This window comes from Strigops habroptila, chromosome 8 (assembly GCF_004027225.2).
Source record: "Strigops habroptila isolate Jane chromosome 8, bStrHab1.2.pri, whole genome shotgun sequence".
In the NCBI taxonomy this organism is placed as follows: domain Eukaryota; kingdom Metazoa; phylum Chordata; class Aves; order Psittaciformes; family Psittacidae; genus Strigops; species Strigops habroptila.
The window spans coordinates 43,882,542-43,908,838 of NC_044284.2; the positions used below are offsets into that span (position 1 = coordinate 43,882,542).

General features: G+C 46.2%; 1 protein-coding gene across 10 annotated transcripts in view; it reads left to right on the plus strand.

Annotated features, from left to right (window-relative positions):
• Window positions 1-26,297, plus strand: part of PACS2 (phosphofurin acidic cluster sorting protein 2) — an 83,048-nt gene that overhangs the window by 45,959 nt on the left and 10,792 nt on the right. For 5 of the 10 annotated variants that reach the window (XM_030493834.2, XM_030493838.1, XM_030493842.1 and 2 more), the window contains 11 exons: window positions 3,577-3,667; window positions 4,410-4,487; window positions 5,264-5,385; window positions 6,144-6,279; window positions 6,913-7,017; window positions 8,547-8,653; window positions 9,393-9,547; window positions 12,945-13,055; window positions 14,745-14,853; window positions 22,039-22,081; window positions 25,802-25,844. In XM_030493834.2, the coding sequence (XP_030349694.1) occupies window positions 3,577-3,667; window positions 4,410-4,487; window positions 5,264-5,385; window positions 6,144-6,279; window positions 6,913-7,017; window positions 8,547-8,653; window positions 9,393-9,547; window positions 12,945-13,055; window positions 14,745-14,853; window positions 22,039-22,081; window positions 25,802-25,844 (1,100 nt within the window). The remainder of the gene's footprint in view (window positions 1-3,576; window positions 3,668-4,409; window positions 4,488-5,263; window positions 5,386-6,143; window positions 6,280-6,912; window positions 7,018-8,546; window positions 8,654-9,392; window positions 9,548-12,944; window positions 13,056-14,744; window positions 14,854-22,038; window positions 22,082-25,801; window positions 25,845-26,297) is intronic. The other 5 variants (XM_030493836.2, XM_030493839.1, XM_030493837.1 and 2 more) reach the window with 3 other exon arrangements.

Genomic DNA, 26,297 nt, shown 5'->3' on the forward strand with positions numbered 1-26,297 from the left:
CTTATATCTAATCTAAACTTCCTCTGTTTAAGTTTGAACCCATTACCCCTTGTCCTACCCCTACAGTCCCTAAGGAAGAGTCCCTCCCCAGCATCCTTGTAGACCCCCTTCAGATACTGGAAGGCTGCTATGAGGTCACCACGCAGCCTTCTCTTCTCCAGGCTGAACAGCCCCAACTTCCTCAGCCTGTCTTCATATGGGAGGTGCTCCAGCCCTCTTATCATCCTCGTGGCCCTCCTCTGGACTCGCTCCAACAGCTCCATGTCCTTTTTATGTTGAGGACACCAGAACTGTATGCAGTACTCCAAGTGGGGTCTCACAAGAGCAGAGTAGAGGGGCAGGATCACCTCCTTCGACCTGCTGGTCACGCTTCTTTTGATGCAGCCCAGGATACGGTTGGCTTTCTGGGCTGCAAGTGCACACTGCCGGCTCATGTTAAGCTTTTCGTCAACCAACACCCCCAAGTCCTTTTCTGCAGGGCTGCTCTGAATCTCTTCTCTGCCCAGCCTGTAGCAGTGCCTGGGGTTGCCCCGACCCAGGTGTAGGACCTTGCACTTGGCTTGGTTAAACTTCATAAGGTTGGCATCGGCCCACCTCACAAGCGTGTCAAGGTCCCTCTGGATGGCATCCCTTCCCTCCAGCGTATCAACCGAACCACACAGCTTGGTGTCATCGGCAAACTTGCTGAGGGCGCACTCAATCCCACTGTCCATGTCACCGACAAAGATGTTGAACAGGACCGGTCCCAACACCGATCCCTGAGGGACACCACTCGTTACAGGTTTCCAACTGGACATCGAGCCATTTACCACAACTCTTTGCGTGTGGCCATCGAGCCAGTTTTTTATCCACCGAGTGGTCCATCTATCAAATTGATGTCTCTCCAATTTAGAGACAAGGATGTCATGTGGGACAGTGTCGAATGCTTTGCACAAGTCCAGGTAGATGACATCGACTGCTCTGCCGCTGTCCATCAGTTCCGTGGCTCCATCATAGAAGGCCACCAAATTGGTCAGGCAGGATTTCCCCTTAGTGAAGCCATGTTGGCTGTCACCAACCACCTCATTGTTTTTCATGTGCCTTAGCATGTTTTCCAGGAGAAACTGTTCCAAGATTTTGCCAGGCACAGAGGTGAGACTGACTGGTCTGTAGTTCCCCGGGTCTTCCACCTTCCCCTTCTTGAAAATGGGGGTTATATTACCCTTCTTCCAGTCATTGGGAACTTCACCTGACTGCCAGGATTTTTCGAATATGATGGACAGTGGCTTAGCAACTTCATTCGCCAGCTCCTTCAGGACCCGTGGATGGATTTCATCAGGTCCCATGGACTTGTGCACGTTCAGGTTCTTAAGATGGTCTCGAACCTGATCCTCTCCTACAGTGGGCCTAAGGTCTTCGTTCTCACAGTCCCTGCATTTGCTTTCCAAGACTTGGGTTGTGTGGTCAGAGCATTTGCTGGTGAAGACTGAGGCAAAGAAGTCATTAAGAACCTCAGCCTTCTCCAAATCCATGGTAGCCAGTTCTCCTGATAGCTTCTGGAGAGGGCCTACATTGTCCCTAGTCTGTCTTTTATTTGCTACGTATCTATAGAATCCTTTCCTGTTATCTTTTACATCCCTTGCCAAACTTAATTCTAGCTGGGCCTTAGCTTTCCTAACCTGGTCCCTAGCTTCTCGGGCAATGCTCCTGTATTCTTCCCAGGCCGCCTGTCCTTGCTTCCACCTTCTATAAGCTTCTTTTTTCCCTCTAAGTTTCCTCAGCAGCTCCTTGTCCATCCATGGAGGTCTCCTGGCCCTCCTGCTGCACTTTCTTCTAGTCGGGATGCAACACTCTTGAGCACGTAGCAGGTGATCCTTGAATATCAGCCAGCAGTCTTGGGCCCCCCTGCCCTCTAGGACTGTATCCCATGAAACCTTACTAAGGAGGTTCCTGAAGAGGTCAAAGTCTGCTTTCTTGAAGTCCAGGGCAGTGAGCTTGCTGCATGCTCTTCTCACCGTCCTGAGGATCTCAAACTCAACCATCTCGTGATCACTAGAGCCAAGGCCGCCCTGGAGCGTTACATTTCCAACCAGTCCCTCCCTGTTGGTGAGCACAAGGTCCAGCATGGCACCTCTCCTCGTCGGCTCCTCTACTGCTTGAAAGAGGAAGTTGTCTTCCACACAATTAAGGAACCTCCTGGATTGCTTGTGCCGGGCCGTACCGTCCCTCCAACAGATGTCAGGATGGTTGAAGTCCCCCATGAGGACCAGGGCGTGCGAGCGTGAGGCTGCTCCTATCTGTCCGTAGAGCGCTTCATCCACAGAGTCCTCTTGATCAGGCGGCCTGTAACAGATCCCCACCGTAATGTCCCCTGTTGCTGTTTTCCCTTTGATCCTGACCCACAAACACTCTGTTACCTCATCACCCGTCCCCAGACAGAGTTCCATACTCTCTAGCCTATCACTGACATAGATAGCAACGCCCCCTCCCCGTCTGCCTGGCCTGTCTTTTCTAAACAGCCTGTAACCTTCCATTCCGACATTCCAGTCATAGGAGCCATCCCACCATGTTTCTGTGATACCAATGACATCATATTCCCGTAACCTTGCACACATCTCTAATTCCTCTTGCTTGTTCCCCATACTACGGGTGTTTGTATAGAGGCACCTTAGCCGAGCTCCAAATGAAGCCGACTCAATGGCTGGGACAGCTGGAACATCTCTACATCTCTCCAAGCACTTATTACAGGTGCTGGCAACTGACCAGGAATGTTGGGATGGATCAATGCTCCCCTCCCCCAACACATCTAGTTTAAAGCTTTCCTGACCAGCCTGGCAAGCCTCCTACCAAAACAGCTCTTCCCCTTCTTTGTCAGACCAGCTCCACCAGCCTCCAGTAGATCTGGCCTCCCAAATGGAGCCCCATGTTCTAAATAGCCAAACCCCTGACTATGGCACCAGCTTTCTAACCATTTATTAACCTGCCAGACACGCCTAGCTTTTTTAAGGTCCTCCCCTTTGCCCTGGAGAATCGATGAAAAAAACTATCTGAGCTCCAGAGCCCCTAACCACCTCTCCCAGGGCTCTGTAGTCCTTCTTAATGTCCTCCAGGCAACTGCTGTCTATATCTCTAGCACCCACATGGACGACTAGAAGGGGGTAATAGTCAGCAGGACTTACTAGAGCAGGCAGCCTCTCAGCAACATCCCTGATCCGAGCCCCCGGCAGGCAACACACCTCCCTCGAGACTGGATCAGGCCGGCAGATGAGCGCCTCTGTGCCTTTCAAAGTAGAGTCCCCTACTACTATGACGTGTGTATGTATGATGTGCTGCCTGACAGGTGACACGTTGAATCCATTAGATGGAAGTATTATCAGCTAGTGTCAGGGCTAGGCAGAGGTCCCTGGACTTTACAGCTTCTCTTGCTGTCCTGGAGACCTCCCTCTCCTTTCAGAAGTAGCCTATAAATTTTACTGGAACCACTGGGGAGCAGCGAGACGCCCTGGGAACAGTCATATTGCTTTGCTGTGAATGTGGTGGACTTTCTCTTGTTAGTGGTTTTGATAATAAGAAACTGGTTTTTCTTTCCTTATTCAGACCTTATTTTGAAGGACTGTCACACTCCAGCTCTCAGACAGAAATTGGTAGCATCCACAGCATTAGGAGCCAGAGAGAGCCATCAAGTCCTGTAAGTCATGTTTCATGAAGGTTCTCTATCTGCAGGTAGTAGAGCAGACTTGCACTGTTCTCTATTTGCATGTGTAAATTAAAGCACCCTCTCCGACTTCCTCCAAGGACTTGGATGAAGAGATATGAATTTTCTGCTAAGAAAACATGGCGGGGGAGGGACATGTTTGGGGTGGGTTTTTTGGGGGGTTTTTTTGTTTGTTTTTGTTGTTGTGGGGTTTTTGTTTTTGTTTGGGGTTTTTTTTTTAGTGTTGTGGGGTTTCTTTTTGGTGGTGGTTTTTGTTTTGTTTGTTTGGGGTTCTCTTTTAAGCAACTATTGTATTAACTCAAGGGGACATCTTCAGGTTAGGTACTGGATACTTGCTAACAGTACGAATAGCTCCCGTTTCCCATGTACTTGAAATGACTGCCAGGATGGGAGATGTTGCCTGGGAGATTTAGGTACTCCTTGACACTGTTGGAGAAGGGTTTACCTTACTGCTGTTGGGATACTTTTCATGGTGGCTGGGAGCAAACACTGAGGGGCGGCTCAGCCCCTTTTCTATCTGCTTGTGGATGGGCATGTTAGGCTCACAGAATATCAGTCCTATTCCGGGGCACTTCCTTACCTCTACTGTGTATCAGCTACTGTTTTGCCTATCCCACAGGAATGTATTTGTTCCTGGTGTGACCAGCCTGATCGAGAGAGCATGGCTAAAAGCTGTGCTGATGCCGTACCTCCTAATGATTTTTCTCCTCTCAAGCAGGTAGAAGTGCCTGAAAAGACAAAGAGTCTTGGAACCAAACATGCAGGCGACAGTATTTCTGACACTGTCTCTTATGTAAGTTGAAAACACACTTGTTAATGTTCCCCCTGACAGTTCAGGTGTCAGCTATGAACTGCGTTCTGTCATTTGTCGATCTGTCCATATAGTTGCATATGCAACACAACTTAGTAACCTTAGCTGCAGCGAAGATAGTGCTCAGCTCTCCTCCTGACCTTAGTTGTTGGAGGTTCTGGTCTCTCAGCTTTTTGAAACTGAAATGCGGTATGTGGCCTTCTGTCGAAACAGCCTTTCTCTTGGTTTGAGGAAGGCTGGCCTGAAGTATGCTACTGAGCATGTATATTGTCCTGAAAAATATTCTCAGGACTATTTCATTTTGTCAGACAAAAGTATTACTTCAAGCTGAATTGGCAGAAATTAAGCTGATCCTGGCGTAAAAATTGCAAAGCTCAAGTTGCTCTACTGGGGACTTGCAGTTTGTAATGTTTCTCCCATGTCTTTCTCTCTCTGCTAGTTCATTTGGGTAAACTGAATTAATCTGCATTACATGAGAAGACATGTCTCTGGCTTTGAGCTTGAAGAGTGCCTATTCCAAATAGCATATCTAGGCACCTTTCCTACCTCCATCTCACTTGTGAGGCAGAGCTGAGGACTTGGAGCCCTAGATAGCCAGTATTGGCTTCTTCCTTTTGGAAATGAGTAGCATGGCTGGAAGAGGAAGGCTGAATGTGCCCCAGACAGTGCTAAGCTGGGGCACCTCCTGCCAGCCCTTGTGGTAGTGAGATGGAGGGGAGGGTTTGTTCCTGATGAATCGGTTCCCTGTGGTTTTGCAGGAGCCTAACCAGCAAGCTGAGGTCCCTGAAGCTGAACTTCCCACACCAGATGTGTTTCTTGAGAAGCTCCCACCCAGCGGGAAGATCACCAAGACAGAGTCCCTCATTATCCCATCCACCAGGTAGAGTGGTGACACAGCATTGCTGCAGGGCTGCTCAGGAACTCATTGCTAGCATTTGTTCATGATGGCCTTAAGCGAGGACTGCAAGGACACCTTCCTTGTGTTCAAACACTTAAGTGATGGATCTTGAGCACTTAATAAATGAATGCTCAGAACCCTGAAGGGCAGCATTGCTCTGAGGTTGCTCCTATCTCCTGTGTTGTACCTGCTCCATGTCCAAGGAAGTTTTTATGAAACTCTGGAGCTGCTTGCTGAAAGATACTGTTGTTGAGTCAATGTCTGATGCAGATTTTGGCCTTAAGGGTGGTTGTCAAGTCTAACTTATGTCCTGTTCAGCCTTCCCAAATTGGGTAGTAAATGTGGGCTTCAGCAACCCCACCATATAGTTTCTCCAGTTATTTGCAAGCAGATAGATGTTCTTTTGAAGAAGTATTTCTGTGCTGCTTTTGGGTGTGTGACTGCTATTTGCTTGGCTGGATCCTGTTATGCTTGTGTAGCAATAGCAGTGTGGCAGTGTAGGTCTTAGCATGGGCTGTGGAAGTCTGCCTGGGACTCCTGGGATCAGGCTTTGTAGCTGTACTGTGTGCTCTGCACTGTCAGAAGCAAAATTAGCAGATAGATCTTAAGCTAACTCAGATCTCTGTGCATGATTCCCTAATGCCTCCCCTCACATTGCTGAGGTTGCCAGATTGGGTGGATCATTTGGGGGATGTATATCTGATACGAGCCAGGTCCGGAATGCAAGCACATCTCTCTAGCAGGTCTGAAGGGAAGCAGACTGGACGCCGGGGAAGGAGTACATCTCTGAAGGAGAGGCAGCCCGTGAGGCCACAGAACGAGAGAGCGAACAGTCTGGACAATGAACGCTCTCCAGACACCCGGCACCACTTACAGGTGTGAAAAAGATTGCTGTCTCTGCAGCCACTCACAGTTTTTCCTCTTCTCCAACTGTCTCTTGTGGTTCCTTTTCTTGTGGACCAAGTGCCATCCCTGCTGGAAAAGATCCGGGCCTTGCGGCTACAGCAAAGAGGGAATTTGTCTTGGTTGATATCGCATCTTGCATCCAGTCTGCTGGGTTTTGCCAGCTTATTGCTTTGTCAGCCCACCATAAACTGAAAACACTGGAACAGATTGTTATGATGAGAAATTGATAGGGGTGTGTTGAGGAATTACTCGTTTGAAATAAGGCAAATTGCTAGAGATTTCAAAAGGGGACTGACTTGTGCAGAGCATATGTGCCATTCTTTTCTTAGCTGTGGGACACACTTAATCCCCTTCTTGAAGGAGATTGTTCCTGGCTTCTACAAATCCAAAATCCCTTGTGCTGCTGTTGGTATAAAGTGATAAAAGTAAAAGTGAATGGCAGAAAGAGTAATGGCCAATGAAACCAAGGTGGCTAATAGAGGAGCCTGCAAGGGAGCCGTCCATGCACAGCCACCTCTTATGAACTGCAAGGGCTCAAGCTGGTGGCTTGACAATTAGAGCTGACATCTCCTACTGTTCTCTTCTCTGTGTCTTTATTTCCAGATCCCCAGGAAAACAGTGTATGACCAACTAAATCACATCCTGGTTTCTGATGACCAGCTGCCAGAAAACATTATTCTTGTCAACACTTCTGACTGGCAAGGCCAGGTAAAGGCAGGAGATGTTACCTGAAGCACAGTTCTCCTTCACTGTTCCTCCTCAGGAATGGACAGGCCTTGAGCTCTACCACTAACCAAGTAGGTTCTGCTGCTTGGTTGGAAGAGCAGTGGTGGTGCGTGGGGGCTGGCAGCATACTGAGTGTTCAGTGCCTACAGATTGGATTTCATTTGACCAAGAGATGCTGTGGATCTTGTAAAGCTTTACCACCTGAGTCTTCCAACAGAGTTGGTTTTTTTTTCTCTTCCATGAAATGCTGTTCCTTCTGGTTAGCAGTGCACTGGGAATGGCTAGACCTTTGCACTCAAGAGCCTACTTCTCAGCTGTGGTAGTCTGGGACAAAGGAAGCAGGGAGGGCTGACCTGTGGTTTAGGCTGAGATTTCTAGGCACAGGTGGCGACCACGGTAGAAAATATTTCAGGTCAGCTCTGTGTTGCCTTCCACACATGCTTGTGATTCCTGACTGCAGGTATGTCACCCTGTTTTTTCTGACTGAGTGACAGTTGTATAAGGAGAACCCTGAGCATTCTTATGCTGTCAACCTGGGGTGGTTTGTTACAATTTTGGAACAAGTTTTGCTCCTTTCAGAACCTTGGTCTGAGAAAGCAATAAAATATGCATGGAAGAGGATCAATAAACATATGCAGGGTGACTGTGGCCTATAGAACTTATGCCAGGCTCATGGAATTACGTTGTCTGGTTTGGCTTTCTGTTTCTGAAAGAACTAGGGTCTCAATGTTCGAGGGAGCAAAAATACCAGCTGAGCTACTAGTTCTCGTTTCTCTATACTTGGAAGGTAGAGAAATGCTTTCTGGAGATGGATATCAGGCATTTTAGGTCATCTTCCAGTAATTCTAGCAGCTTGTGCTTGCAGTACTAGAGGACATGAAGATAGCATTGGCTGGAGTGTACAGATTAGTCGTGCAGAATTTGAAAGTGAGAGATGATTGCTGAGTTTCATCAATATTATGTCCATGTATACCTGAGGTATGTATTAACTTGTTTGCCATTGGCTGCATGGAGGGGAAACAGTCTTTCATGAGGAACATGTGTGTTGGTAGAACTGTTCCCTTTTTAGTGCTTGAGGGTGGCCAGAACATTGCATTTGTTTAAGTCCTTTTGAAATCAGAGAGAAATGTAACTGCAGTTCCAGAAGCAGGTGAGTAGACAGCATCTGCTCTTACACAGTGCTGTCTGCTAGGTGAATGACCTGTTGCTGCCCTACTTTCTGCAGCCATAAACTATTGCTGTTATAGAGTTGTCATTGCCGTGTTTTGGATATAGTGTTAGTGTTTGTCAGGAAGGTGCAATGTTTCCATTTTCCTAGAGGAAGATCTTTCCTTTGGCTGATGCACAAAGATTGAGGTATTTGGGAAATAGTCGTATCACTTACAAATTGAACATGGGTAGGGTGCCCGTGCTTGGGTGTGAGAATACCTAGGAGGCTGGGGAGGCAGATTTTCTTCTCATGACAAGCTGTACCAAAAAAAAGACTATAAAATGTTCTGTTCTCTCCTCAGTACCTATCAGATGTCTTGCAAAAGCATACCTTGCCAGTGGTCTGCACATGTTCTTCAGCTGATATTCAGGCAGCTTTCAGCACTATTGTCTCCCGGATACAGAGATAGTAAGTTCTCACCTTGCTTGTGTGGTTTGTCGAGGCTCAGCTGTAAAAGCTTCTCAGCTCTAAAGCCTCTCGGCTCCTGTGCCCCGGTGCCCAGGGAGTTCTCCACCCAATAGCTGTGAAATACTTCCCTCTTCCAATGCTTCTCCCCAGTCTACTCTCCTGAAGTCAGAGTTGTGTGACTCTTCAGCACTCACAAGCTCTGCACATTGCTGTTATTCTGCCATGTGTGTGAAGGTACAAGTCTCCTTTCATCGACACCAGTGATTTTAAAAGGTTGTGCTTTGGAGGCTGCCTCATAGGTCAGATCTAATAAGCAGTAAAGCATGCAAATCTAATAGGTAGGTTTTTAAATAGTTCTTCCCACACACCCCTATGGTGATTCCCAGATTAATTCCTCAGGGCATTCCCTAGGTACTTGCTAAGGGCTGTAGGTACCTGAGTATGCTCTCTGACATAGTAGTTAGTTGCAGTAAGTACATTGTAACCTAGATAGTTGAGTCCAGCCCTTCAGATTATCCAAACATGTGAAAGAAGGAGCAAGGAGGCCAATTAAGAAAGTACTGAACAATGTTGCATTTTATTAATAATGTTTGAAGCTGCTGATAATCATTGTGATATTGCTTTGTGTATTGAACAAGCTCTCTTCTGCTGTAGTTGTCATTAAACAGTTTTTTTTTCACTTGTTCTGAAATACCTGGTTGGAAGCACAATTATGAATGTTTCCTCTTTTTCTATCTAGCTGTAACTGCAATTCGCAGCCTCCAAACCCAATTAAAATTGCAGTGGCCGGAGCCCAGAATTACCTCAGTGCTGTATTGAGGCTCTTTGTAGAGCAGCTGTCTCATAAAACCCCAGACTGGCTTGGCTACATGAGATTTTTGATCATCCCTCTAGGTAAATAAGGATCAATTTTTCTTCTCAGAAAGATGAATGGGTTAAATGGGATGTGTTCTCTCAATAGAAGCCTTCGTGGAAGCTTTATCTAGGTATATTGCTATTAAATGAGACAAACGTCATGCTGTCATAGTATTGTGTAATGCTTGTGTTGCTGCCTTTGCGTGAGTGAATTCTATCTTTACTTTCTTGATGCCAAAGTCTGCTTGTAAACCTTTTGTTTGAAGCAAGGGGTTGAATAATTCTGCCCATAAAGGGAGGCTCCTATATATCTTTTAGTCACAGTACAGTGAATGCACAGAGTAATGTTCTAGAAGCCCTTTCCCTGGCTGAAATCTTAAATTCATTGGGCACCATGTTTCCTAGAGCAATAACTGTTCTGGCCTCCCCGAGGCTGACACAATAAATGTTTATGGAGGAAGGGGGTTTGAAAATTTTTTAAAGGCTCTGAAACTGCTGAGAGATTAAATTATTCAAATTACACGTATCTTTTGACTTTTCCTTTACGTGCTGTTCTCCTCAGGTTTTTCCCTCAGTTTTCCAGCACCTTATCTCTGTCCTTCCAGCAGCTCAACAAGCCTGCCTGGCTGGAAAGTTAACTCAGCTTGGACTGCTTGTGTTGCGGGAAGCAGATTGGACTGGTGATAACATTAGGGGTCTTCTAGTAGTCAGAAACGTGAGGAATGTTGTAGCAGTGAGGCCTGGGAAGCCAGGCGGTCGCTGATGCTTATGGGCAGGGGTATCTGGGCAATGGTGGTGGTGTAAGGGCATGATGCCAGAAGCCAGTCTAGTCCGAGGCTTGGACTGTGTAAACAAGGCACTTAGGTGATGATGTGGGTAAAAGAAAACTTGAAAAGCACTTTTTCTGAGTGTTTTCCAAGTCTTCTAGGTTTGGGACCAGCTCATGGCAGTTGCTGTAGGAGTCAAAAGCTGCTGCCGGGCACCATGAACAGTGCGGTTAGGCTGTTGATTTGCAGAAGTCACATGAAAAATGCAGAAGAATAGAGCCGAATCCTTCAGTAAGGAAGGCATTTAGTTTCCAAAGTGGTTGGCAGGAAGAGGAAAGAGAGCCCTTTAGGGGGTAAAAACAAAATAATTATTTTTGCAAGGTTAAATGTGCTTTGAATGAGAGTCTCTTTGACTGATGGCTTTGGTCGTTGCATGCTGACTGTCTCCTGGCCCCAGAAGAAGAGTTTTCTGTCCTGCAGTCTTTAATGATCTGAAAATATTCTCTCTTTGAAAGCAAAATTCAAGATTTAGCTATTGTGTCTTTTGAGTTGTTTTTTTAAAACTTAAAACTTTCTTTTGGAATTAAAAAAAAAATAAATAACAAAGCATTTTGTTAATGGAACTGCTTCAGAACGGTGAATGCTTTTTAAATGTACTTTAAATATAGGAACTTCTCTAACAGGACCTTTCCCACAGAAGTCTGCAGTATTTCCTGGTTGGATCAAGTGCTTATTTCTGGCCAGCTTTCTAGCAGTTCATTAAAATGATTGAGGAGCAACCTCTCTTTTCTAACAATTAAAAAAAGCATCAAAGACAGAATGGTGACTGTGCCAGAAATGTCTAAAGGGAAAAGACTTTCTACGGTTAGCAGCACCTTCGAAGTAGGAATGGCAGAGTTTTTCCGAAGATGGTGTTACGTGCTTAGTTCACAACTACATGCTGCAATGACAGAAGAGTCAACGCACAGTAATGTATTAACAATGAGAAATGCTTAGTGTCTGTAAGCATCCATTCTGGGAGATTCACTCCTGCTTCTGATTCTATGGCTGAAGGACTCCTTTGATGTCCAAACCACTATATAAACAACTGAAAAGGAGCAAATAAAATAAAAGGTTGGGGATAATTTTGGCTATTTGGGATTCTTTTTAGCATTTTAGTTGGCTCCCAAGGATAGAACTTCTTGGGCACCTTGAAGTCCCCAAGCACGTGTTCAGTATGTGCTTCCAACTGCATCTGCCACATGCAATGTGTTTTCCCAGCATGTGGGAAGGCTTTTCCAGTGCATGGTGCAGAGCTGTTCCACGTGCGCTGTTTAAAACTCCACTGAAAAAGAAATGATGGGTCTGAAAGTAGCCATGATCAGTAGGGTCCAGGAAACAACTTAAACCACAGTCTCTAATGATGTTGAGAAGGGTTCAGAGAGACCTTCTGCTTGAACCTTTCCTGGAAGTCTGAAAATTAGCCCTGTTTTGGAGGACTGAGAAGACAGTGGGGTTTTTCCATCATGAGCTTTACTTGGAGGGTGGTGAGTATAGTTAAGTAACTGGGTCTTCTTGGAAGGAGCTGTCAGGTTACCAGTTACCGGCTGATAACTCAACTGTTGCAGTCCATGGAAGTGTGGCTTGATGTCGGAATTTGATATGCAGGAAGGATAAAAATGAGCCAATTAGTAGGAACTCTGAGGCTGCTTCATGGCTGATTGTAAATGTACAGGACTTACGCTGAGTGTGACTGAATTGTGGAGGCTGGAAAGTACAACTCTTCTCATGTGTCGAAAAGATTGGAGGGGTAGTTGAAGAGCGGGTTGTATGGTCTGGGGAGACATGTGGCCTAAACTGCAGGTGGGAAATCTTTAGCATCTCCCAAGGCAGAGTTTGTCACTTGAAAGCCTTCCTTGTCCTGCTCAGTATAAGTGTGAAGTCAGATTTCCATCCAGGGCTGCAAGCTGGAGGCTGGACACACAAACTTCAAGCAAGTAGGTCTTTCCATGTTCATAGAGGAGCCATAAGGCTTAGCTAGAGCAAGCAGAGACCTGATGCATGTGCCAACATTTACTGGGGGACTGTAATCCTTAGACTCTGCCTCCTGTCTTGAATTCCAACCTATTTATTGAACTTAAAGCCCTTCTTCACCAATTAAACAAGCCTCCCTGGGCTGTTCTTCCTGGATGGGGACAATTGGCTCTTCTTGGTATTGTAAAACAGCTGTGGTGTGCAAAGGGCGTTTGGAGGAAGAGGTCTGACTCCTTTTGCAGAGGTGCCCTGGCTGGGGTGCAGGCTGTGGGCAGGAAGGGCTGCTGGGAAAGCCCCTTGCAAAACTGAGAGGCTGAGATGGAGGGCCGTAGGGCATCCATGTCTTCCAAATCATTTATTTCCTCAGCAGTTTCCCAGTCCCGGTTTATTTGGCTGTTCAAAATTTAATTTGGCGGGGAAAAGAGGGAGATGTCACTGAAAGATATCAGTGGTGTTGAAGCAGTCTCTCTGCTGGGAAGTTTATTTGCATGCTCTTTTAGAGCTAAGCTGGACTAAATCACTTGGTTATAATTGAAGAAATTTATTTCTGGGGTGTCTAGTGTAGTTTTGATTTTGGAATTTAATTCCTTACAGATGAAAGAACACGATGTTTGGGGCTGGGAAGAACAGCTGTCTTGTTTTCCTTTCTTTCTTAGGCTCTCATCCAGTGGCCAAGTACCTGGGGTCTGTAGATTATAGATACAACAACTTCTTCCAAGATCTAGCCTGGAGAGATCTGTTCAACAAACTTGAAGCACAGACCACTGGTAAGACCATGTGTCTGTGTGTGGCCTGTGTGGGATGAAAGGCTGGAATGAGTAATTTTAGCAAATGTCAAGTAAATACAAGAGGAAGCAGACAAATGTTTTTGTTCCTCTTTTCTCCCCTCTCCACCACATTCCTTTTTCAGATGCTGACCTTTGTGTGTTCTCCATGTGGTGGTTTGCAAACAGTTGTTGGCTCCCGGAGACACTAGCTGCCTCTGAATCATGCTGGTTTTACCTACCTCTCAGCTTTGTTCTTTGATGTGGAGGTCTCATTACCAAGTTTAGTACATTGCTTTCTTTGGCCTCTCACAAACTGTCCAGCCTGAAAGATTTGGAAAACTGGAAACTCTTGGAAGATTAACTTCTATTAGTTGTGTGTGAGGATGACCTTGACAGTTCTGAAGTCTGCTGGCAGGATCTTTCTTATTAAAACATAGTTTTATTCTTCACCAGTGTTGCAAGTAGTGGGAGCTGCCATAGGTCAGATCAACAAGTTCCTGTTCTGATCTGAGTCTGTTCTACGCCAGGATAAAGCCTTACAGTGTTAGTGTACTAATTTACTTAAAATATTAATGCTTACAGTTTTTCCATCCATTCCTTCAAGGACAGAAAGAAACAGGAGAAAGGAAGATTTGTATCTGACATTTAAGGCTACATGAAGGCTCGAGACTTGACTGAGGAGCGATGCCCTCATGGCAGCATAACCCATACAGAAATTTCACTAGAAGGAAAAAGCTTTGGAGATTTTGGAGCACCAGGAGGGTGGGGAAGTTGTAGTGTGGTTTTCCTGTTGGAATTGCCAAGTGCCTGGAGCTCCCAGGATGCTCCTAGAAGTCCTCTAGCCATGAGAGGAGGCAAGAGAGACCTCTTCCCAGGTGATTGTTCAGCAAATGGGAACTTGGCTGGACAAGTCCCTGGGCAGCCTGTTATAAAGGTGAAGTTAGCCCTGCTTGGAGCAGGAGGGTGAAGTAGAGGTCTAGTGTGCCATCTAACCTACGCTTTTCTTTGATTCTAAGCTTGTGGAGGAACAGATGTCTGGAACTGGTTTCTTTTCATTCCCTGCTGCACTTGAAAATGCAGACAGATGTCGATATAGACTTATTTTTTGTGTCTGGGTTAGGAATACTTCATTAGCTATAGAATTCCAGCTTGAGAGCCATATCTGTTCTTTAGTTGGTTGTATGCTGCAGCGCTTATTTATTTGCCTGGCTGTTAGGAGGAAAATTCAGCCTCATTTTTGTGTAGCCCAGACCTTTCAAATTCTCCATTTTCATCTGTGCGGTGAGAACTGCAGTGAAACGTCATGATGGCATATGATGATCTGGCAGAGAATCCTAATTCTTCACAGTTCACTGTTCAAAGAGTCTGAGTTAAAATGCCCAATAAGGTGCAGAAGTGATATATGCCTGGTGATATTCACTTGCATTCCCTTGATCTCACAGTTGTGGCTCTTTGCTTGAAACGAAAGAAATATGGAAGGCATTTAGGAAATGTCTTCCTGTCAACTTGAATCAAACACAGTTCCACAGATGCTTTGGGGTAGGCTGCAGAGCTTCTTTCAGAAGATGAAGTTGAAATGCTGGCTGGGTACCATCTGTCCTCCATTTGCTTGGCTGAGCAAATGGAGGACAGTGCTGGTGATGGTCTGAGAAGTCATTTAAATTACTTTCTGTCTTTGTTCTATTGCAGTTCCAGAAACACCTGATGTTGTCTCCAGGATAACTCAGTATATAGCAGGGGCAAACTGTGCACACCAGTTGCCCATTGCTGAAGCAATGCTGACATACAAGCAGAAAAGGTATGTCACTAATGTAATACTCACTCTTTAGATCAACATCAGGTTAAAAACAAAGTGCTTTTCTCATCTTGCGTGCTAGCAGTCTTAAAGTCACTCCAAATTGCAAACACCTTGTGAGCCTTACAGTAGCCTGCACCCAGTGGTGTGTCCCATTTAAATAACAGTGAGTCTACAACAGTGTAGTTATTTTAAGTACAGTGACTTCTTTGAAGACATGAGAGGTTTGGGGGAGTGGGGATGAGGCAGGATGGGGGAACGGACAGATTATATCTGCTTAGGTTCCAGAGATCTCTTGCCACAGAGACCTTGGGTGTGTAAGACTGGACTGTGTGTAAGACTGGACTATGGCATTCTCACCCAAAGTATCTTCCATGAGATCTAGCCTTTTTACGTTGGTGTTGAGGGAACTGAAACTGAACTCTTTTTAGAGTGTAAATAGCAGAGCTTCTCACAGGAGAGACAAATTCCGTGTTGATTGGCAGTTGCAGGCTACCAGGATTCCTACTGGGGAGGGCTGACATTCACCAGATTTTATTTCCACTTCTCTTAAGGGATAAACACCCTGTAGGAGGGAGGATTGGGGTCTGAAAACAAGGTTTCAGAAGAATGTAGAGCCTCATGTGGCCGTGGTCCAGGAAGAAGAGTAATTGTCACTGAAGGGCAAAGATGCATTGTTTCTGAGGCCCAGAGGAGAATAATAGACTCCAACTTACATCCCAATTATTTCTGAGAGCAGGACAAAGGACTACCAATCAGTTAAGGACTAGCAACCTCCTGTGAGACATGGATGCTGTTAATTGTTAATTACTACCCTTCCCATGCTATAGCTGATCTTCCATTTTTGGTCCATTAACATCCCCCATTGGTGTCTCCTTTGCATAAAAACCGGAAGGAATTCAAGCTGTGGATAGAGACACTTTTTTCCCCTCTTTTTCGAAATGCTCATTGTATATTGATTTTTCATTCCTGTGTCTGCTCTACATTACTTTGCAGAAATGATTCAGTCGCATTTAGCCCATTCTTCACACTCTCCTAGGGAAAATATTTCCAGAGTGGCTAGTCCATTAAGAAGAGTGCACTCTCTTCATGTGTTTCTGAACTTCTGTGATGTTAACCTGATAAAGGTGATGTTTGGAGATCACAGGGTACTTGAAGCTCTTACCTTCAAGTTTTTATTTTACTTTTGGTGTGAAGACTTACCTTAGTTACCAGTACGGAGTTCAGACACCCTTAGTGCAGTGTGAACCCATTCTGATGGCTGCCTTGTTCTTTTTCCGCATCCTTTGGTTGCTGGGTTCTGCACTGCTCTCTACTGCCTTCTCTATTCTGTTACAGGTTCATTTTTGTCATTAACACACATTTAATAATTTTCGGTTTCTAATTGTGCCCCAAAAGCTCAGGTACTTTGTTGAAAACCTCTGAAATGTACTTCAGCAACATACAGCATTTAGCTCTGCTAGCAGTGTGTGTGACTGCTTAACCAAGCTGGTCTGATGATCCATTTGAATTTTAGACTCTTTGGACTTAGTGGTACCATATCTGAAGCTGTTGATAGACTTAAATCAGGCTCAGACCCTGCAGGCAGTTACTTGGAAGAGAGATTGCAGAGACTTTTAGTCAGTCTCGTGGCATAGGCTACAGTATCTGTTAGTATCTGTTTTGTCCACTTTAAAGTAATTTCTGCTTTCAGCTAAGTACCCCATGAGCAAACTGGAGAGTGAGTTAGAGGAACACGCTCTCCCTTGGAGTGATGGGCAGTTACCTCCTCGTGTGGCTTTCCTTAGAAATGCAGCATTGGCAGCAATTTAGGGAGGGTATTGTGACAAACAGCACAGAAATCGTGTCTCCATTAGCACTATTGAATTAATGCATCACTTTGCTGTAAGTATAATAACATATTTATCTCTTTCTTTGGTTGCTTTCTGAAAAGGAAAAAGAGCTTTCATTTTGATTTTACCTTAAGGTATCAGTTCCTTTTAGGTTCCCTCTCCTATCTCCTGCCTCCTTTCCCCCATGAACTTGTCTTTTGAGCCTTGTTTAACAGTTCCTGCAGGTCTGGGATGCACAATTTGTGCTTTAGATTAAATTCTGCTTGCTGCTTTGAAACTGTGGCATCTGCTGGCAGAACATGTTGTTGACAATGACTGCTCTGCCTTTGGACCACACATACAGGTTCCCAGGGTGTAGATTGAATGGAAATGAAGGGGTTATTGAGAAAGAGTAGCTTTGAGCAGTAAAACACAGAGAAGGCAGGGGTTTTTTCTTCCCTTCTTCCTAGTCATCAGAGGATATAGTGTAGCTCCAAAAGGATCAAAACTGAGCGAAGGCCTTTCGGTTCGCATCTGTTGTAACTGGAGTGCTGTAGGTGGCACTCAGTGGCTCAGGGTGGGGTTCAGCTGTGCAGTGTGTAAGTGCAGACCAGCAAATCGTCTTCCTCTAGTCTAAAAAATTGAAGATTAGTCTCTTACTGGTAGGCTATGGGACTTCTCCGAATTTAAGAAAGAGGAGACAGATGTATGCTAGCAGTGGAGTTGTGCTCTCTGAGCTGCCTCCAAGACCCCCTTGCTCTGAAGAGTCCCTTACTTCAAATCATACGATTATTGAACATTGTTTATTTTGTCCTCAGTTCACAAAATTACTGCAACTCCCTCTCCCTCAAGGCCAGAGGTGAATGCCTTCTCCAAGGCCAGCTTTCAAGGCAGTGGTCCATGTAGAAACAGCAGCGCTACCTACAAATTCATTGCAAGACAAATCTCCCAGTATCCTAGCATTTGCTCTGTTAAACAAGCCCTAGTGGTCCAAGGAAAGCCAAGCCAGTCTTTAGGACGTAGCTGTATGTGATGAGCTGCTTTATAACTTTATTGCCAGCTATCCCTACTTTGACTTACCTCCGCTCTCCTTCCTGTCCCTTTGTTCTGTTTGTCATGGCAAAAGGTTGGCGCATGTACTGCCTGTGATGGACTGCAATGGTGCGAAAGCTTTGTCCATTCTTTTGGAGCATCTGCTGACCTTACCTGAAATAAAGGGGGCTGTGAATGAAGAAGGGGTTCAGAAAGCAAATGAATTGCCATTTCAGCTGCTCTGCGTTACATTGGGTGACTGACTTTGTCTGTGAGCACTGGGAGAATTACTGGTTACTGAACTGTCAAGAAACACTGCAGTCTGGGCAACATCTGGGGAGCTGAGACCATGGTGGCAGAGGTGACCCTCTCACTAGGAGGGGTGTATCATTGATGTTGATATCTCTCTGCATTGCTTTCATGAATGAAACCCTGTGATATTTCAGATCCGAGACTTGACAGACACTCCTTCCCAGTGTGGCTGGATTTCTGATCAGTTCTGCAAATTTGGGCTGGTGTCACCCGCTATAATTCAGTGTCCAGCACAGCTCATGATGTGGCTTCTGGATAGCCCTTGCACAAATCTGGGGAGCAGCTTGGCTGTTGGAAATGAAAGCAGTACTTGCCTGGCTGGGCAAGGGCTGGGTCATTTCCTACCTAGTTACATACTTATGAAGCTCTTCACTCTCATGTTTTGTAGAGCACTTCCTCAACTCTTGCTCCCTGGAGCATAAGTGCATTGGACTGGGAGGTTCCTGGGGAGTAGGAAACAGGGGTAACACTGTTTTCTGCCTGCCATGTGTCTCTGAGACTCTGCAGGGCAGTGGCTAGGCAGAGTCCAGGTCATTTCTCTTGAGTGCTGCTTCTAAAACACACCCTGCTGCAGCTGCTGAACACCTACACAGCTGGTGAAGATGGATCCTGGTCCCTTCTCTGGCTCAGCAGTGCCCATGTCGTCTGGCCAGTTGCTGCATGAACCTCTTTGGGCAGCTCATGGGAACATAACAGGAGTTTACTTGTGCCCCTTGCCTGGCAGAGCAGTGCATCAGGGGAGAGTCAAAGCTCAAGAAATGCTGGATGTCCTGTTGAGTATGTCCAGCCAGCTGTAGGAACAAGAAGGGTGCTGGATGGGAGTTTCATGAGGAAGCAGAGAGGTGTCTCACCTGATGTGTCATGGGGACCTGTAGTTGTTCTGTCCCACTCGAGAGTTTGACCACTGGAGACTTGGTGGAGCAGGGACAGTGTTAGCCAGCAGATAGCTATAGTTGCCCAGTGGGAAGGGCAGATGCTTCATACCAAAAATGAACCTTGGAGAGTTGTTGGTAGTGCCTGGCCTGAAGTGGCTTAGAGGCCTGTTAGTCCTTCAGTAAAAGCCCCCTCTTTCCTGTTGCACCCCTGCAGGACTTGCCTGGAATAAAGGTAGTACTTGAGTCGCTCCTGCTATAGGAAATCTGTGTTGGGTTGCTTAAATTTTAAATAAAATCTTAGGAAAAGGCTAATAACTGGCATAACTGCTGTGACTGTTCAGTCCCTCTTACTGTAATACCTGAGTGCTTTGCAGCTTAGTTTGTACTTTGCCCCAGAAGTGTGAGAGATTATTCCTCTTCTTTGTCAGGTAGGTGACTCCTGGTGGTGTAGTGGCTTGTCCTTTCCAAGAGTCCTAAAACATAAATCTGGCTATCTGTCTTTGTTCAATCTGAATTAATTTCTTCTTGTAGGGAGGGAATCTGCAAGTCCATTTCTGGGCAGTTTACCTTTCAAGGACTGACTGCAGGTGGATGGATTTTGCCCAAGCAAAACCAGTAATTAGACAGCTCCCCATTCCAGATAAAGACTTTCTTTCTAGCATCTCCTCATAGGTCTGGTTTTTCATGTTCCCCAGAATGTATTTGTTGGGGATTTTTCCCACAGAACTACAGAAGTGAAGTATCAATAACGCTGTTAAATATTACAAACCACAGTCAGGCCTAGCTTTAAATTATAGCTGAGATACCAGGACCTTCAGAAGCCCTATGCATAAAATTAATGCCTTGGACATGGCTATGGGGGTGAAAGCTCTGCACAGGGAATCTGTGCAGCCTAGGTATAAGGGGCGGCTGCCTTATCAGAGACAGGGGATATTTTAGTTGCAGGGCTGTGGTAGGAGGAATAGAAGAGAGCATCACCAAGGTGAAAGGATTCTGGATTTATATTTTGGGATCCTGAAGGACAAGAATCAGGAAAGAGCATGAAGAATTGGTGAAGAACAAGCGTGGTTATCTCATCTTTCCTTTCATCCACATGAAGAGCATCTGCTTTGAGAAGTTGCATTTTCAGAGGCACATGTGCAAGATCAGAGTTCCAAAGATGTGTGACAGGATTAGACTATCGGAGCTGAAATCCAGCTGAATTGCTTCAGGAATAGTCTATGCATCATTGTGAGCTGTAATAAATGGTGGCTGAAGCAAATTATTTATTTCAGAATTGCCCCTGAGCTCTCCTCAGTGGGAGTCTCAGCTCCCAGGGGTAACAAGAAGGAGTTTTCTGATGGAGTTGGGCACTGGTTTGTTTTTGAGAGCTCGGAGCAAAGCCATCCAGTAGCTGAGAGATGACTAGGAGACTATTGTGCTTCCCTCACTTGGTCAGCAGGACTCTCTTCTGCCTGCTTCTCAGCCTGTGGAGCTGAAGAAATGAGAAGAAAGGTGAGCCTCTGTTCTGTGCTTCTCCCAACAGCTCTGTTTGTTTCCCTTTGCAAAACTGGAGCTGGAAGTGTCATGTTTGTAGGAGATTTATTGCTGGGGAGCCTGCAGCCGTGTTTGGAAAGATGTGACCTTTCTGGCTTCCATCACAGAATCAGGGACTTGGTCATTTTGTCATGTGCTTTGGGGGAAGAATGAAGGGGCAGTGCCTGGGCTTGTGAGGTAGGGAGCAAAGCCCCTGGCTTTGCCTTAGGCATAAGTAAGCAGAGCTGAGCCAAAGTGAGAGGCTGTTTACAAAAGCACGCTTGCTTTGGACAAGGAGGGAGCTCTGCCTGGGTCCTGTTTGCTGCAGTTTTATGCCATTCTTTTCCATGGGACTTGGAGGAAACTGTCCAGCCTGTGCTAATCACACAGTGGTTGGCAACCTTTGTGCATTTGATGCATTTCTGATCTGTGCTGGAAACTGCACAGAAATATCTGCTTTCCTGAAGTGTTTGTGCTGTACCCAGCAATATTCTGAATGAAGGAAATGCTGGATGGTTTTTCTTTGGATGTTGCAGTGCTCCAAGCACTGAGAGATGCACAAAGAGAAACATGAGAAATCTCAGTGTTTGTCTGCTTCCTACCTGTTTCCTGTGCTTGGCCACTGAGAAGTGTTGTGTGTCTTGCCCGTGTAGTCACTTCTACTGCTGAGTCTTAATTCGTGGACATGGTCCTGCAGTCCTTTCTTCAGCCTGTGGGTCCCTTTATCTCTCTGCCTTTGAAGGGAGCAGTGGCTCTGCAGGCCCCCCCCAGCCTTCCTTCCTCCTCACTCAGGTCTTCCTCCTCTTGTCTTTGTTGGGTCTTTCCCTAATTCCCGCTAGGTTTGACTGCGGCTTTCATTGCTGGCCCTTTTCCACCCTCTGGCTTCTGAATCCTGGGCAGGGCCAGAGCAGGAAGGGCTGATGCCTTCCTGCTTTCAAAACGTGTGTAGTGTTGTCTTCAGCTGTTTCTGGGACATGGTGTGCATTTAGTTCGGTTTGGTTTAGCTGTTTGCTGTTCTCAAGTTGGTGTCCTGATCTACCCAGTGTGCTCTGGTGCCCGACCTCTCTAGTGTGCCTGTCTAGGGGTCTGCAAGCTCCCAGTGGCAGGGAACATGTATCTGTGTGCATGAGTGTGTGTGTGTGTACACGTACTTGCTAGTGCTATACAAATAACCACGTGTCACAGCTTGTAACCCCGTGGCAGGCTAACTGCTTTAGCGATGCTGGGATATGCAAGGTATGGCACATGACTCCAAAGGTGGGACGCGTGAAGGCCATGCGTGCAGAGCGCTTCAGGTACTAGTAAGTAACGCACAGTTCTCCGTGTTGTTGTGGCACAGATCCATTTCCTTGCAGTAGGAGGTCGTGTGTCTGTAATGACTGCAATGCCATTAAAGCATGTTTCTCTGTCAAGCGTGAGGGAGGGAGGAAGAGACCTTTCCCCTGAGAGATGTGCCATAAGCTGCGTGCTCTTCCCCACCCATGCAGATTCTTAGCGTGCTGGCAGGGGGCCTTGAGAGGAGACATTGGACTGGCGCTTGCATACTGTCCATCCCTGCTGCATGCTTGAATGCAACATATGAAGTGAGTATTGTGCCCAGTGCGAAAGCAAGCTGTTAACAACGCTTTTCTCTTTGTCTTTAGCCCTGATGAAGAATCTTCGCAGAAGTTCATTCCCTTTGTTGGGGTGAGTGTTGTCTTAGTTACACTGTCTCAAGCCAGCTAGAATATGTCCACAAGTGTTAACCTAAATATATCAGGTTTCTGGGGTAGAGCAGGAGCAGTGGGTGCTGTAAGGTAGAGTATCAGCATCTGATAGTTAGATGCATCTGCCTGGGATGTAAGCAAATCTCTACAATCTCTCAACAAAGTACAGGGTGTATTTTGCTTTCCAGGCAGCTGGCTCTGGGCAGCTCTGTGCTGCGTGCCTGCAAGCACTGAAGCAGGCACTATATCCTTGCTCATTCAATACAGAGAGGAAAGTGTGACACTGAAGTGCTCTGGTGCAGAGCCTGTCTTTTGCTGCAGACCAAAGCACCTACGTGGTGGAGGATTGCTGCTGGGCTGCATGTGGAGGAAGGTGGTGTGTTCCTGGAAACCTGATCTCAGTGTTGCTGTGCCCAGCATTGCCCTGAGTGATGGATTTGGCCAAATTTGCTATTCCAGTGTCAGTCTTCTGCGTGCTTGTCGTGAATGGTCCCCAGTCCTCATCTACTCCTGGGAAGTGGAGAGTACTTCCCACCAGGGAGATCATTTTATATCACTGTTTAGTTCAAGTCTTGGGCAGTAGGTATTTAATGAATTTTATTATGTGAATATGTGTTTGGAATAGCAGTCCCTGGCTTTTCCTCCTGTCATCATTAAATATTCTCAGCTCAGGTGGCTAAGTACAGAGTATGTAGGCAGGAGTGTGTTTGTGTTTCTGTCAGTGTGTTTTGTGAACTGTGTACTTTGCCTTTTATAGCTTTCCTCCCCTTATTTGATCATGCTCTTCAATTCATTAAGTTTTAGGTATGAAGTCATTGACCTACGGCTAAAAGGATTTCCCTGACTGCTCTTCAGCTACTGGATGTCCTCTTCACAGTTTTTGCTTCACACTCTTTTGTAGCTTCTCTTTCTTGCATGCTGGCTGTCTTGTTCTGCCTTCTCTGTGTTAAGCTGACTTGTGTGCATTCCCGTTTGTGTCCCTGTTAGTGCGTCAGAGCTAATCTGAAATCCCAGGGCATTTAAAGAGCTCAGTCTCTCTTGCCCTCAGGCTGACTGTGCTTTCACTCTGGTGTCTCTTCACAGTGAGAGTCTCTGTCCTGTTCCTGGGATGACAATCTACTTTTGTTTGCTGAAGGAAAGATGTCTTCTGCAAAAGCGGAGATGCACCTTCCCAATTTGTACCCTGCTAATCAGCTTTGCTGTCATCTTGTCCATCCCATGAGCTGTGATTGCTGGTGAAGAGCTGTTGTTATGAAACAGCCATTTCACCTTTCCCAGTAACATGAAAAGCTCAGAAGAACTTGGAAGCTCCTGGAGTTGTCTCACTATAGCTGCTAGACTCTGCAAAGCTTTTCTTTGGGGCCTAGTTCAGTGCTATGTGCAAGAAAATGGAGCACAGAGTGTTTGTTCAGTTGCTCTAAAACATTAGCAGTGCATTTCCAGTCTGGATTTCATTGTCTGAAAGTGGGACGAGCAAACAGCTCTGTTGTGTGTATAATGCTGCCAACCCCCAACAAAATTTGCCTTGAAAGCACAGACTGACTTTGTGTCAGCTGGTGATGAGAGGCAAATCAATGCTGCTTATTCTTGCTTCTGAAGTGTTCCTGACCCAGTAATTCCCCATGAGACACATCTGAAGAGACTCTGAAAGGCCAGCTGCAGGTGTCTCAAAGTCTGAGGCTGAACACGAATACGGAAGCTCTTTCTCTCAGCTGCAGCCTGCTGGAGCTATAGGCCAAGGAAGAGTGGGAGCTAGTGACATTTGGGTTTGTGACTCCTGATGTCAGCTGGTCTCTGTTGGCTTTTAAGAGTGCAAAACCTGATGTCCTGCAGCTGGGTTGTAGAGTCTGTGACCCAGAAGCAAGCAGGGCAGTGCTGTGCTGCTGGGCTGGGCTGGGCTCTGGAGTGGTGCAAGTGGAGCCTCACAAGGGCCCAGTTGGGTGTGAAAGCCTGAGTCTGGTGGTGAGACTTCATGGCTGCCTGCCTATGTTGTGCTGACAGCCAGTTGCCGGGGGAGTTAACAGGATGCGCCCCCTTCCTGAAGGGAAAGGAGGCTGGCTGCTGCAGCATTCCTGGATGGAGACATTGTTGGGACTGCAGCAGTCTCAAAGTGCTTCTCTGAGTGAAGGGAAAGGAAAGCGTTTAACCTTTTCTTCCTCCCATGTGTCTGAACCCAAGTATCTTCAGTCAGCCAGCAAGGAGGAAAAGGCCAGAGAGATTTCCTGTCTGGCTTGCAGATCAAGGTGGCTGTAGGCAGTTTTGTGTTGCTTGTTCTTCCCCTAACTCTCCTGCTTCGCCTCCTCTTGCTCACAGCTAGTTACATGTGTGAAACATCCTCTTGGGGATTAACACATACAGCACAAATGGCTGCTGAACTCCAGAACCTGATTTCTTGCCCTTTGGATGGAGACTGGCCAAACTGAGCTGCAGCCTCCTTCTCCCAAGCCAGTGCCCCCTCAGGGAGCCTCTGCACACACTGCTGAGTTCATGATGGCTTTTCCAAGACTGGAGCAAGCAGAATCCACCAGAGAGCCTGACACCTCTTTAGGATCTGGGGTTGAGCATACACCTCCCCGACTCCAAACTGTGCAGAGGTTTTGGCTTCTAAAGATTAGGTCCTTGATCCAATAGCACAGAAATGTGCTCCCTAGAGATGTGGTCTAAATATGGTCATGTCTGAACTTAAGAAACTTCTGTTTTCAAACTAAAATAGACTGTGCGACATCATTTCTTATTCTAAAGCAGGTTTTATTGACTTGAGATCCCTTTGCAGCTCTTTCCCATTTGTCAACATTTACATAGGGTAGGCATTACTGCTCAGTACAAGTTTCTTAAGGACCTTAAGAAGGGTCTCTCCTCTGCAGTATTGAGAGTAATGATCCCTGTGCACTGTACGAATGATTGCTACAGAAGGTCCCTGCTTTTATATCACTAAGGGTCATTTTATCTTTCTAGGCATAGTATGTTCTTGGGAGCTTGTGTTTGCAGCATGCTCTGTTCCACAAATTATTGCCTGAGGCATTTATCATTAACCTAGCTGAACTAGCTAGGTGGTTGGCCATATCAGAACACATTTGTACCCTTATTATAGTGAGATTGGGATCAGTCTCACCTGTCCATGTGGTGGTTTATCCATGTCTATGCCCAGAGGCTTTGCTAGGAGCTCTGTCTTCTTTGCCAGGCACTGCCCTTGTTTGGAGACTAGAAAACTGTGATCAGAAAGTGTACTTTGCTGTTGTGGTTTCCTAACAAGCCCCAGCTATGCTTCACCCTAGAAGTGGCTGCACTGGTGCGGTGGAAGCAATATGTCTGTAATTAGCAGGTGTATCAAAGCAATGCTAAGGGGATATTTATGTTCCTTTCTCCTCCCTGCCTTATTCCCACAGGTGTCACAGGCAGGCGTGGTAGTTGCCATAGCTTGGGGCTGACAATGGGCTGTTTAGAGCTGTGCAAGTCTGTAACAACTCCACAGGCTCTGTGCTGTCTTTTGTATAGGTCAGGGAAAGGTTGTGAGCTGGTACTGCTTGGCTGGACACTGCTGGGACCTGCCTGGCTCTTAGACTTCACTTTTTAACATACTTTAACACTACTCTGACTGGAGGGACAATGCCAGGGGGCTGTAGAGATGAGCTTGGGTTGGGGATTCCTGAAGTTTGTGTGTCTCCTGTTTCATAGAGATCTTCTGTTTTGCCCTCTCTAGGTGGTGAAGGTTGGAATAGTGGAACAATCTTCTGCAACATCAGGTAACGAGCATCTTGTGTGTGCTCTGTGTCATACAGGTGGTGGGAGCTTCACAGGCTGAACAATCTTGTCCATTGCTGATGTCTTGGAGTTTTGTAAGGGGGAATTGGGTCTTGCTACCTCCCAGTTCTATTGCCTTGAATCCCAGCAGCTGTCTGCAGAAGGAGAGGCCTACTTGAGAGAAGCCCTTTCTATTGTTGTTTTACAAGAAGCTTTAGGCCAGCTGAAATCCCCACACGCTCATCCAGGGGAATTCCACTCATATATGTACAAACACTCATTTTTCTTACGTGTGTTCTCAGAGGGGTGCAATCACTGCTGTGGTTATTTGAGGTTTCTGCTCCAAACTGGGGAGGCAGTTCAAGGGAAGTTCATGCCTGTCTCCTTACACTCCCTCACAGATGGGGCTCAATTGCCTAATAAAATCAATCTCAAACATGTGCCTAACACTGGAA